This window comes from Protomyctophum bolini, assembly GCF_963924005.1.
Source record: "Protomyctophum bolini genome assembly, chromosome: 15".
In the NCBI taxonomy this organism is placed as follows: domain Eukaryota; kingdom Metazoa; phylum Chordata; class Actinopteri; order Myctophiformes; family Myctophidae; genus Protomyctophum; species Protomyctophum bolini.
This window is the reverse complement of record NC_137876.1, coordinates 7389268-7402401: the sequence shown is the minus strand read 5'-3', so window position 1 is coordinate 7402401 and position 13134 is coordinate 7389268. Positions and strand designations below refer to the sequence as shown.

General features: G+C 44.7%; 1 protein-coding gene across 1 annotated transcript in view; it reads right to left on the bottom strand.

Annotated features, from left to right (window-relative positions):
• rnf144aa (ring finger protein 144aa) overlaps positions 1-13134 on the bottom strand; it is a 58008-nt gene that overhangs the window by 3674 nt on the left and 41200 nt on the right. Inside the window, exons 6-8 of the mRNA XM_080784481.1 lie at positions 8959-9181; positions 3216-3363; positions 1097-1186 (exon numbers count right to left, since the gene is read on the bottom strand). Of these exons, the coding sequence (XP_080640607.1) occupies positions 1097-1186; positions 3216-3363; positions 8959-9181 (461 nt within the window). The remainder of the gene's footprint in view (positions 1-1096; positions 1187-3215; positions 3364-8958; positions 9182-13134) is intronic.

The window sequence follows — 13134 nt, the reverse complement described above, 5'->3', positions numbered from 1 at the left end:
CAGTGGAAACCTCGTATGAATCTGATCTCAGGTCAGAATGGGTTAACAGGCTTACTGCTCCTGGCGGAACGTTCCGTCATACAGAATCCAACTAGCAACTGCTTCGGGCGTGATGTTCCGTCTGATAAGCTTCATTGTTGATATCAGACCGGATGATCGCTGATTTCTTTTTATATTATTATTATTTTGGCTTTTCCTTCTTTAGCGATCCTAGACCGGATTGCGCAACCACGCTGCCGTCCACCTCCCATTATATACAGGCCGACTAAAAAGCTGAATAACTCGAAATCTACGGAAGCTCTCCGTGGTTTGGATGAAACGTGCGACGTTCGGAGGTCTTTGTTGATTATTATCCGGTGGTCTAGATGGAAACATTGGCGCTTTATAGAGCAAGGATGGCTTTATTTTAGCTCGCTAGCATCGACGCTATTTATTTAGCATTAAAAGATGGACGCCCCCAGACAGGATGTCAGTCCTATAGCGTGTGCTACATTGAAATCGTCTCGGCAGTCTGCGGTTGGCTCTGCGTCCAGCAGGAGGCAGTATAATGGGTTAAAAGGTGGATTTGTACTTTGTTATATAGCGCGATTCATACTTCGGCGAACGGTGTTGCGCGCTAAAAATAGCTCACAACGTCCGGTAGCTTTTAGATCTGCCACTTACGGCGAGTGACGGATTTTAATTTAAGCACAACAGAGACCAAGCTGTCTTTGCCTATTACAGTCTGTAGCTGCGTGATATGTCTGCATGTGTGTGTGTGTGTGTGTGTGTGTGTGTGCGCGCGCGTGTGTGTGACAAAGATGTGAGTGAGGCGAAGAGAAGACGAGACAGAGACAGTGGGGGGGGGGGGGACACGACATGCGTATGTACCACATGCTGCAGTGCAGATAAAGAGGGGAGCCCTGAATGAGTGGAGGGGAATAAGAGAAGAAGAAGTCAGCCTCTCACCTCTGTGTGTGTGTGTGTGTGTGTGTGTGTGTGTGTGTGTGTGTGTGTGTGTGTGTGTGTGTGCGTGCGTGCATGCGTGTGACAGATAAAGAGGGGAGCCCTGAACGAGTGGAAGGGAATAAGAGGGAAGAAGAAGTCAGCCTCTCACCTGTGTTCTGTGCCAGATTACAGACGCCCTGGAGTGGCCCAGTTTGTTACGGCAGGGCCCTTTGTCATAGTGGATCAGGAGGAAGTCATCCTGTCAAACAGACACACAGACACACACAGACAGACACACACACACAGGCACACAGACACACGGACACACGGACACAGACACACAGACACACACGCACGCACACACGCACACATACAATTAGCGGGCTGAGGAGCACATGCACACACTTTTAAATGAGCTGTGCGGTCCACTGTACTGTATGTAAGCAGAATTACATGAGGTTAAGTAAGACACATTCCAGCTTAGAAGCAGAGTCGAAAAGGATCGTAAACAAAAAAAATACTAAATAAACACTAAAGGTTTACTTTATTTTGATTGATATTTCGCAGGCAGCGTCGCTTTGGAGCAGTATTATTCATGAACCTTATTTCTGGAAGAACAGGACCATGGTTATCGACTACTAGAAATAGTACCGTTACTGTACATTAACTTTTGTTATAAATATCCCGGCGGCCAGAGTGGGAAAGCAATTCTTCTGATAAAGAAAAGCCATTACTGCCATAACCCATTCTGAACGGGAACCCATTTTGGTGTTGGCATCATGTTATGCTTTAGCTATTGAAAAATAGCAGATCTACAAGCTCATAGCGCGCCACCGAGTGGCGTGCTACGAGCTTGTAGGTCTGCTATTTTTGAAAAATCGAAGAACGACTGACATTTTTAGAATCTGATCTCAGGTCAGAATGGGTTAAGTATGGAAGCTCATTTCTGCCAATGTGATGAAAAGGAAAGAGAAAGAAAAAAAACACATGCAAGTCATTATAATGATGAACTACCTCAGAATAATGACTTTGACTGCGTGTCAAAATAACGAGAAACGCTCTCAAAATAACGACTAACGGCCCTACCGTCATCCGGCACACAATGGCACCAAAACGCAGTGCAATTGTCATGGTTAGTTTACAACCAATCATATAGACTGTAAAAAAATATGGACAAAGCGTTCCCCGGGTCTAACATGAACGTAAAATGAAGCCCGTCAGTCCTTGTATTGTAAATCGCCATCTTTCTAGATCCGTTTGGTGCCCAGCTGGCCCATTGGCTGGCCCAGACAACGAGGCGGGACTTCCCCCCTTCTTCTCCGTTGGTTTTTATTTTGACTCGAGTGGGTGGGGGATCCCGATCATAGACTGTAACGGTAGCCACGCCCCTCAGAACATACGCGACTTCATGGTCATTCTTTTAATAAATGAGACCATCATTTTCCAAAAAGAATATTATGACTATTATTAGAAATTAGACTTTAAACTAGTGACTGGAAGCAGAAAGTATTCATGACCAAGTTTATTAAGGTAATACAGTCTAGGTGAAGTTGGGCCCAAATACATGGACTTCTATGGGGCTATGGGTTTTACAGGCCATTATATGAACTTTCAGGAAATCGGGATTTAATTGGTGGCTTCACAAAATATCTGTCTGACTGCCCCCATGCAACCAATGCAGTTGTCATTTTCACACACACAGCACCGCCACCCCTATTAACTTCTTTACTGCCATCTAGCTGTCAAAAACTTTGACTGCTTCTGACGCCGTTTCACTCCAGTCCAATGCTACGGAATGCTTCCGGGTTAAACAGGAAGGTGGGGGCTTACCGGAAGTGGAACGACACCACACAACACAGCCCACAGCCTCTAGCTAGCAGAACAACCAGTTAACCCATTCTGACCATTTTGGTGTTAGCATCATGTTATGCTTTAGCTATTGAAAAATAGCAGATCTACAAGCTCGTAGCGCGCCACCGAGTGGCGCGCTACGAGCTTGTAGGTCTGCTATTTTTGAAAAATCGAAGAACGACTGACATTTTTTTAAATCCGATCTCAGGTCAGAATGGGTTAATCAGACCCAGTGTGTGTCCAGTGGAAACCTCGTATGAATCTGATCTCAGGTCAGAATGGGTTAAGCTCTAATTGCAGTTTCCGATCCAAAACAGGGACGCCAGGATAAAAGTGCTTAATTGTTTTTCTGCTCTTACTCACTGTACTGTTGCTACGTATGAATCATGGATACATAAAGGAAAGCCATTATGGACCAGTCCTAGTGCACAACTCACATCCAGAGATTCCAGACAGTACCAGCAGAAGGCGTGTTTACAGTTCTTGCACATCATCTGGGCACAGCCCTCGTCTCTCTCAATGTAGACTTTACATTTGGGACATCGTTTGATGGGGGCGTCGTCTTCCTCGTTCTTGAAGAAGGAGCTGAGGGAAAAGAGAGAGAAGGAGGAATTAGATTTTTTCAGTGAAAAGCCACGGAATAAAAAAGCCACAGTGTCAAGGAATAAAGTCCTATTTGCAGATACTTTGTCAGGACGTGTTAGTAACGCACTGATCAATATTCAGGACTTGTTAGTAACGTGCTGATCAATATTCAGGACTTGTTAGTACAATTTACAATTTACAATTTAGGCATTTAGCAGACGCTCTTAATCCAGAGCGACTTACATTAAGCAAGAACAAAAGCATGGGAATACATCACATAAAAACATTCATCATGAAACATGCGTAAGCTAAGAAAGTAACAGTGGAATATCTATATAATGAAATTTATACGTATAAACTTTACATATATACTACTATGCTATACATATGTACTATGGCGTGCTATGACTATATACAATGCAATTCTAGTGCTGTCTACATAACATGCTATAAGTCTGTTTCAAATGCTATCTAAGTCTACAGAAGTGCTATCTAGGGTAGAGTAAGTGCTATGGGCCATGATGGAGTCTGAAAAGGTGGGTTTTCAGACTACGGCGGAAGATTGGGAGTGATGCTGCAGTTCTGACTGCCATGGGAAGTGCATTCCACAGTTTTGGAGCCAGAAGGGAGAAGAGTTTGGGACGTGTGGAGCGTTGTCCCGGCGTTTTTAGTGAGGGTACTTCCAGCTTCCCTGCGTTAGCTGATCTGAGTGCGCGGGAGGGTTTGTAGGGTTCAATCATACTTGCAAGATATGGGGGAGCCATACCTTTGGTTGCTTTAGTAACGCGCTGATCAATATTCCGCAGGCTTTTGTCCAAATGAAAGTGAGACGCCGGAAGCTCATATTCATGCCGTTCTTTTAACAAACTGCTGCGGTAAATAATGAACCTTGACCTCAAGGGTTCTTAAGCGTGTTTGAATCATTGGGCCCAGCCTCCTGGGCTCCGCTGTTCATGTCAGTGATTCTATATATCCATTCCTCCTGTTTCAGTAAAGTGCTGACTGCACAAGGCCGGAGGTGAGACGGTAGCTGTCCTTCTCTGTGCCCTCTTCAAGACACAAAACAAGCCCCCTTCATTTCCAGGCCAATTCTCTTGTATTGATCGAACCGGGATCCGAGTGGTTTAAAACACACACACACACACACACACACACACACACGACACCTGGCAGCCATCTTGAAACAAAAAACCCTCGAATTTGCTCAGGGGGAAAGGGGTAGGTTTTCGCGCAATGCACTGTATCAGAATCAGTCCCATCCTTGATAGTTTTTGGTCAGTCATGATATAGCCAATGGAAAGGTGAAAATAAGACATTTTGGACACAAGCTAAGTTATAACTGAGGATAGACTAAACTGCACTTATCTGCTTTGCATTATGGGAAGCTGTTAAAGCCATAGATCACTTTGGTACTCGGAGGTTTGGGTTTTGTACTTTCCTTACATGATGTAAACTAGTCCATTGGTGAGACATATGGCTTCTTTGACTACCATTGCACATCACAATTTGGCCAATGTTTGACCAGTTTGTATAGCATCGTTTGTTGATTACTTTTGATGCAGTAATGGTCGCATTACTTTTCTTTCTTTCTTTTAGGTATTATAATGGTCTTAAGTTAAAAGTTCTTAAATTGTCACTCTGGGGACCACCATTTTGGCAACTATTTCCCTACACAAGCACTCATTTCTACTGTAGAACTATATATATACACAGCGACAGTACACACACTGTAATCACCTGATTTCGCGGTAATGTACCTTGTGTGCGCTTCACTTCCTCCACACTTATATATTCCGTTCTGTCAAGTCCCTTGTAAATATTGGTAGTTGCAGGTTGTATTCCATCTGGGCTTGTTTCTAAAGCGTACAGTAGTACTTATTTGGGCTTGCTTCCGGTTCTCACATTTCTTCACGTCTAGGAAGCCCAGATTAATATGCAATTGTCCACGGACATCCAACTGAAAATATTTTTTGCCAGGGACCCCATACAAGATTTGTGTTAAAATGTTTAAAATTTCAATTTATTCTCAATATTTTTGATTATACCTGCCGTTTTCTTCTTCTTTCTAATTATTTGTTCGGCCCAAAAAAATGTTGTCATGATTTGTCACGACAATAGTTGGCTTTGTCCGCGGCATAAACGTCTTTAAATAAATACTTTTTGAAATGTCTATGAGGAAAATGAACGGAGAATCATTTCCTGGGCCCTGGTAGGGGGCGGGACTGCGACGCTCTATAGCCTCCAAACACAAAAAACTAACAAAACAAAAACAAAACAAAACTAAGAATAAAATACAAAAAAAATTGCTAAATAAAATAGAGAAATGCCAGAGGAAACTACCTGGAGGAAACTCCCTTCCCTGGAATACTGTGGCTCTTATCCAAAGCAAGGAAACTAACACAGGAAACTGAAACCTTATCAGAGTCAAGCAGAGGGTGTGGTGCTCAATGGAACCTTTCACAGAAGGAACAAATGCCCTTTTCCACAACAACAGCATCGGCCAGCAGGTTCTAAGAGGCTTTAAATTCAAAGGTCCATCCTTTTTCAAAGATATAGAGGAGAACACATGCAGGTGAAGCCGTTTATTTGTGTTAGGGCAAGTCTTCGGTGACAGTCTCACAGCCAGAAGGTGTGGTTCCAACACCAATTTGAGGGCGGTGATGTTAATGCATTTCGGCTGTGTTTATGGGCAGTGCAGTGGACGGGTTCAGAAGTTTGACACGCGGGCAGCAGAACCGGTTACAACTGGTGCTAACGGAACAAAGACGGGCTTGAATGAAGCGCAATCAATCCATCACAAGACTGCTGCCATTTTTCTGCATTTTATTTTGCCATTTTATTTCTGAGTCTGTGTGTGCCCAATCCAGTAAACATCGTTCTCCTAAAAGGGGGGGGGGGGGAATAGAAGATATCCGTTTGCCGGCTTATAATATGGGCCGACATTATAGTCAGACTTGCTCATTCAGCAGAATATTGCTGGAAGACCCGATCAGGAACACGTCATTCACGGTGACGGTTGAGGTTGACACTTAGTTGACGTTAGTGGCGGGATATTTGCTTTGTGTCTGCGAGGATGTCATAGAAAACACTGTGCTGAAGGACCAAGAGTTTTGGTGTTAGTATTAGGTTATGCTTTAGCTATTGAAAAATAGCAGATCTACAAGCTCATAGCGCGCCACCGAGTGGCGCGCTACGAGCTTGTAGGTCTGGCTATTTTTGAAAAATCGAAGAACGACTGACTTAGAAAAACAGCTTTTTCAGAAAACTGTCATTTTCAAAGAGACATTTTTTATAATCTGATCTCAGGTCAGAATAGATTAATGCCACTGGCTTCTGTGAGCCACGCCAAGCGCAGACGGAGACAAGGACGCTCCTTTCTCCTCCTCGGTGCAGCCGGGGGGTTTTTCACAGGAAAGACGAGCTCATAAAGCAGACGCTGTGACCTGTGGGCATGTACGAGCAGCCCCCTCCACTTTCCCTTCCTCCGTCCTCGGATGCCGTGAGCCTGGTTTATACTTCGGCATACGGCAGCGTCGCTCGTTCGCCGAAAATAGTAGATCTGCAGGCCTGCAACGTGTCGCACCACAAGACCGCACTGCTACAAATAATATATATTAATAAAATACATTGAGAGTGTACATCGTGACTGCAGCTTAGATCTGGGAAGATAGATTTTAACGTCTGGCTAATGGCTAATTACTTTTATGTTGGCTGTATCCTGGACCAAAGCTCGGGCTAACCTGAGCTGCCCTGTCAGAAGCCACAGGGACGCCTAAGCCGACTGCCTGCCGATACATATTAAATACAATACACGAATCCCGACTGTTTTCCACACGTGCAGGCTTCCTGGAACTGGAAGCCATGTCTCTTTAACACATTCTGTACAAAACACGTCTGGAAACGTCATAAGGATCAGAAACGAGTAATACCTTAGACGTCTGTGGACGTCCTAGCGACGTCCAAACGACGCGGGGCGAGATAATAATATTCAGAATTATTCCTTTTTTTTTTTTTGGCATTTCGCTTTTCGCTTGCCGTATGCTAACGCTCTGTGCAAATATTAGCTTGTCATTGACTCCCATGTTAGCGCGGCGGAAAGAATGACTCGTATCTCCTCATCCAGGGCGCTCTCCGTGGTGATGAATGGATCGATATGCTGGCGCTGCATTTCTGCTCCTCATCCGTCTCTCCCGCAAAATATGAACGCTTTTTGGAGTTTATATAAATATATTAAGATGATCGGGGATTATGAGCTCACTTTGTCAAGTCAATTTTTTTAAGAAAGTATTTCCGGTTCATGGCTTTCAGAGTAAAAGCGATCAGACTACTCTGGCACTATAGCGGCCTTTATTTTGATGCACGTTGGCGTACTCAATGTGTTAAGAGCCAATATTCATTGATCATCTGCACTTGTCCGAGACCTACTTATCTCCCAAGTGATAGCTAAAAGGTCAGGAGAGCCAGCTGCCGCATGGCCTAGAGCAGGGGTTCCCAAACTTTTTTGGACCAGGTACCCCTTTTGGGGTAGATATTTTTCCAGGTACCCTCTCATCCTCGCAACACGGATAACAATATATTTACAACCACAAGCAGTGTTTCCTGCAGGAAAAAGCTTTGGCATGGTGCTGGGCACAGGCCGCCATTTTGATTAATTAATTAGATTAATTAATTAATAAGATTAATACATTAAGATTAATTTGTATTATTGCTCTTGTATTGCTATTGGAGACACTGGGGGGACACTGGGGGACAGTGTCCCCCTGAGTGCCTCCCGAGTGCCTTCCCAGTGTGCCTCCCGAGTGCCTTCCCAGAGTGCATCCCCAGTGACACTGTCTAAATGTAGACGTCTAAATGTATACGTCTAAATGTAGACGTCTAAATGTAGACGTCTAAATGTAAGTTTGGGAACCACTGCTTTAAACACTTCAGCAATTTATGAACATGAACAAAATAGATGGGTCCCCCCTGGAACTCCCTCAGGTACCCCTGGGGGTCCCCGGACCCCACTTTGGGAACCACTGGTCTAAATGTATACAGACGTCTAAATGTAGACATCTAAATGTAGACGTCTAAATGTAGACGTCTAAATGTGTACGTCTTCTCTTATGGGGGTCCCTGGCATATCTTTTCAAATGGGGGTCCACGGGCTAAGTAGTGTCAATTTGGGGGTCCTTGACATGAAAAAGTTTGGGAACCACTGCTTTAAACACTTTAGCACTTTATGAACATGAACAAAATAGATGGGTCCCCCCTGGAACTCCCTCAGGTACCCCTGGGGGTCCCCGGACCCCACTTTGGGAACCACTGGCCTAGAGGCCTAGAGGCAGCGGTGGCCGAACGGTTCGCGGAGCGGTCCTGATATCGGAAAGGTCACTAGTTCGCATCCCCGGACCGGCACGTTAAAATTACCACCGCTGAAGTGCCCTTATGGACAAGGCATTGAACCTCTACCATGAAATGTTCTATATGAGCAGGGCCTGGCTGTAAACAAGTTCTTGAGCTTAGTCCAGTTACCCTGCAGGGTAAACATACAGTTATATGCCATTCATACTGACTGAAATCCTTTTTACACTCTTCTGGTTTTCCTTTCCTTACCTGTTCTCTCCCGGTAGGAAGGAGGCGATGGGCAGGTTGCTCTCCTGGCAGGCCACCCCGGGGTGCCAGTTGGCCTTGCAGGCCGAGCAGAACTCCAGGGCACAGACGGCGCACTGGACCAGCTGGGGCAGCGCCGGCGCCGGAGGGTCCGCCTCCTTGAGCTGGCACACGGCCTGGCACGTCGAGGACGGGCACCACGTCCGGCACGGGTCCAGCAGCACCTCTGGGGGTCACACGCACACGCACACACACACACGAATATATCAGTGTGTGTCTCTTTTTGAAAAGAGGCGTCTTAACACTAACAGCCACGCTTGTCTGGTCCACCGAGTGGCGCGCTACGAGCTTGTAGGTCTGCTATTTTTTGGAAAATGTTAAGAACCACTGACATAGAAACATGGCTTTTTCAGGAAACCGTCAGGATGTAGAAGACTTTTTTTATCTGATCTCAGGTCAGAATGGGTTAAGACGCAACAATCGCCACAGTGTCTTTGGAGACGCCCACTGAATGGCACCGTCCAATCCAAGACCAACCTCTGTCATCGTCTTCTATGTGTCTTGTATTATTATTTCTGTAATTATTCTTTCAACTGGCAAGCTCAATTGACAGGTCAGAAGAATGTTTATATTATTTGTCTATATTCAGCCTTATTTTCTTAATTATATGGCCAGGCAAACAACCATTTCCGAGGTCCATGCCTTTTTTCACAGATTCCCCATGGCTGTATACAGTCGGAAACCCCCAAAAACACTTTTGAGTTTCAGTGGCTTTCTATTAAAGCTGCTAATTGTTATGTGTTGATTAAGGTCCAAAGCACACATTCAACAATGCAGTCTGGGCAGTGGGCACCGTCCTGGAAAACAAATATGGAATGATTACAGCAGTGATTCTGCCTGGCTGCACTGATTAAATGGCTGAAGGCTTTTATCCAGGCAACATCAATGGCCCTCTTTGAAGGTTTCTCTGAGGATTTTTTCTTTTTTTCCCTTGCTCTTAATATTTTTAGGCAGTCGTTGCTTTATTTAGATATAGGATTGTAGAGGGACAGGAAACAGAGGGCAGAGCGAGGAGGAGGACAACGCTACACAGGTATAGTGTCTCCGGCCAGGAGTCAAACTAGGAACGTTATGGTTGTAATCTGGTCACCTTTTGGCACGGCCAGTTTAGAGGATATTTACTCATTATGGCACCCTTTCTCAAACAGCCCCACGTTTGGGTGTCTGACACATTTATATTAAATGTCCCCCTTTTTTATTCTATTAAAAAAATAAAATGAAACAGGGAGAGACAGTTTGGTAAGTTTGGGCTGCCCCTTGTCCATTACCTGAGTAGAAAGAAACAATAGACAGGATACCATTGATATGGTTGACTGTACGCCATTTTCTTTTCAGATGTTTTCCATGAGCTTTCTATCATCTCAATATATAGTATGCAGTGTCACTGAGCCGTATGGGTGGGAGGGTTAAGGGATTTCTTTATCTTTTTTTGTCTCGTTTATTTTTTCTTTAATTTTGTTTCATTAAAAAAAAAGTATTTCATATCATAATGTTTGCAACAATATATAATATGTTCAATAAAAATATATTTGACAAAAAAATATAAAGCAATCTCAACTTTTCATCAATTAAAAACAAAGTAAAAACAACATTTCCTAAAAAAAAATAAAGAAACCCTGAATAACTAAAATAAAGTGTTTAAGAAGTAGCGCAAATAGCAGATCTACAAGCTTGTTAGATCCGCTATTTGCACTAGTTTGGGTCACGGGGGCAAACGTCTAATTTCTCTTTTGGGTCTTGAGCTAAAGTTTGGGATCCACTGCATTATGGGATATCATGCCGGCCCCTATGCTGTGTGTCATTGTCTGCTCGTGTGTATTATGTGTGCATGTGCACGTGTCTGCGTGTGTATTATGTGTGCATGTCCACGTGTCTGCGTGTGTATTATGTGTGCATGTGCACGTGTCTGCGTGAGTGCGTGCGATGGGTTCGTTCCAGTTCCTGCTGGGAACCCACCAAAAAAATGATTGGTAGCGAGGCTAACAGCTTGCTCTAGCCCATTTTGGGCGGGTGTTAGCATTATGTCATGCTTTAGCTATTGAGAAATAGCAGACCTACAAGCTCGTAGCGCGCCACCGAGTGGCGCGCTACGAGCTTGTAGGTCTGCTATTTTTGAAAAATCGATGAACGACTGACACACAAACATAGCTTTTTCCAGAAGACTGTCGGGATGTCGAAGACATTATTTTTTAGAATCTGATCTCAGGTCAGAATGGGCTAGCTGGTGGCGTTTCACCAGTTAGCATGTCTACACCGACAGCAGGACGTGCACCTCCTGCCGCCTTAGAGCACTTATCTTCTCTGCACTGATATATCCCAGCCTTTTATCACACCGTTAAACGTTTTTTCAGCGCGTGCGCTGTAAACCACGTTATGCAGATGCAGGTCGCATACACTGAATACATAACTGGGGCAGAGATACAAAAGGCTTTAACTAAGCCATCAAGCTGTGCTAGAAAGACCTGCCTCCATCAGAGTCAGTCAGACAGTTCACTAGGCCAGAGCCATACCAAAGACCTGTCTCCATCAGAGTCAGTCAGACAGTTCACTAGGCCAGAGCCATACCAAAGACCTGCCTCCATCAGAGTCAGTCAGACAGTTCACTAGGCCAGAGCCATACCAAAGACCTGTCTCCATCAGAGTCAGTCAGACAGTTCACTAGGCCAGAGCCATACCAAAGACCTGCCTCCATCAGAGTCAGACAGACAGTTCACTAGGCCAGAGCCATACCAAAGACCTGCCTCCATCAGAGTCAGACAGACAGTTCACTAGGCCAGAGCCATACCAAAGACCTGCCTCCATCAGAGTCAGTCAGACAGTTCACTAGGCCAGAGCCATACCAAAGACCTGCCTCCATCAGAGTCAGTCAGACAGTTCACTAGGCCAGAGCCATACCAAAGACCTGCCTCCATCAGAGTCAGTCAGACAGTTCACTAGGCCAGAGGCTGAGCCATACCAAAGACCTGCCTCCATCAGAGTCAGTCAGACAGTTCACTAGGCCAGAGCCATACCAAAGACCTGCCTCCATCAGAGTCAGTCTTCTGAAATACCTCATGTTTCTGTATCAGTGGTGCTCAATAGTTCATGTCAAGGACCCCAAAGATTACATGTAATTGGCCCGCCGACCCCCATCCGAAAATATGGGGGTTGTTCCAGGAACCTCTCAGAAGCAAAGATTTGAGTTAAAAACGTTCGCTGTGAAAGAATAAATATTCAAAGATTTGCGCCACATTTTCACAAATCTTCAAAAATCCACTCGGTGGCGCGCTATGAGCTTGTAGATCTGCCATTTGTCAAAAGCTAAATTATAACATAATGTTTAAAACACCAAATGGGGTTCCCGCCTCAAAACTCCAGTCTGGGAGGCTTTCCCCTTCATGTATACATTTGATAGGGACTGGTGTTAAAACTTTGATAGGGATCATGACAGGGTTGAGTCAGGATACTACAGTAAGAGTCAGTCATCATGCGTTTGGCCCCTGGATACCTGTAGGCCACTGTCCCTGCATGGATAATTGTGTGCATTACACAAGGAGGTGTAATATTGAATCCCGGAATTCCCACAGGCTGAATGAAGAAGGATCTGAAACCGATCCATAGCATTCCTGACACAACACCAGCGACACCAATTAGAACTATATATTGGTGGCATTGATAGAGGAAATCACAGGTGGCATGATTTCGCCCCCAAAGCGACAGGGAACTTTGACATCCAGATGAAACACTAATGCCGTCCAGATTCTACAATGCGATGAAACCAGTGGAAGGATAACAAGCTCAGCAAAATGCCTGTCGGCACTAAACAGTCAACAGTCACTCCAGCAACAAGGTTTCAATCAACGTTTGCCCTGACCAAATCTCACTGTAGGTTTTCCCCAGAAACGGCTGGGGTATTTTTTCTTTTTAATGTTTTTATTTTGGTCATTGTGTACAAGCTTCATGTGCTCGTTTCTTACACAGCTGGGGCATTTCAAACTTCTTCCGGGTGGTGGAGGAGTGACGTCAGAAGCAGTAAACAGAACTTTCCTACGCTTGCCAGGGGACGTTATATAATTTCTCTTTTTTTTTGCTGGCAATGAGTTACTGTAAGAAGACCGGTTGGGTCTTGCCATGTCTGTG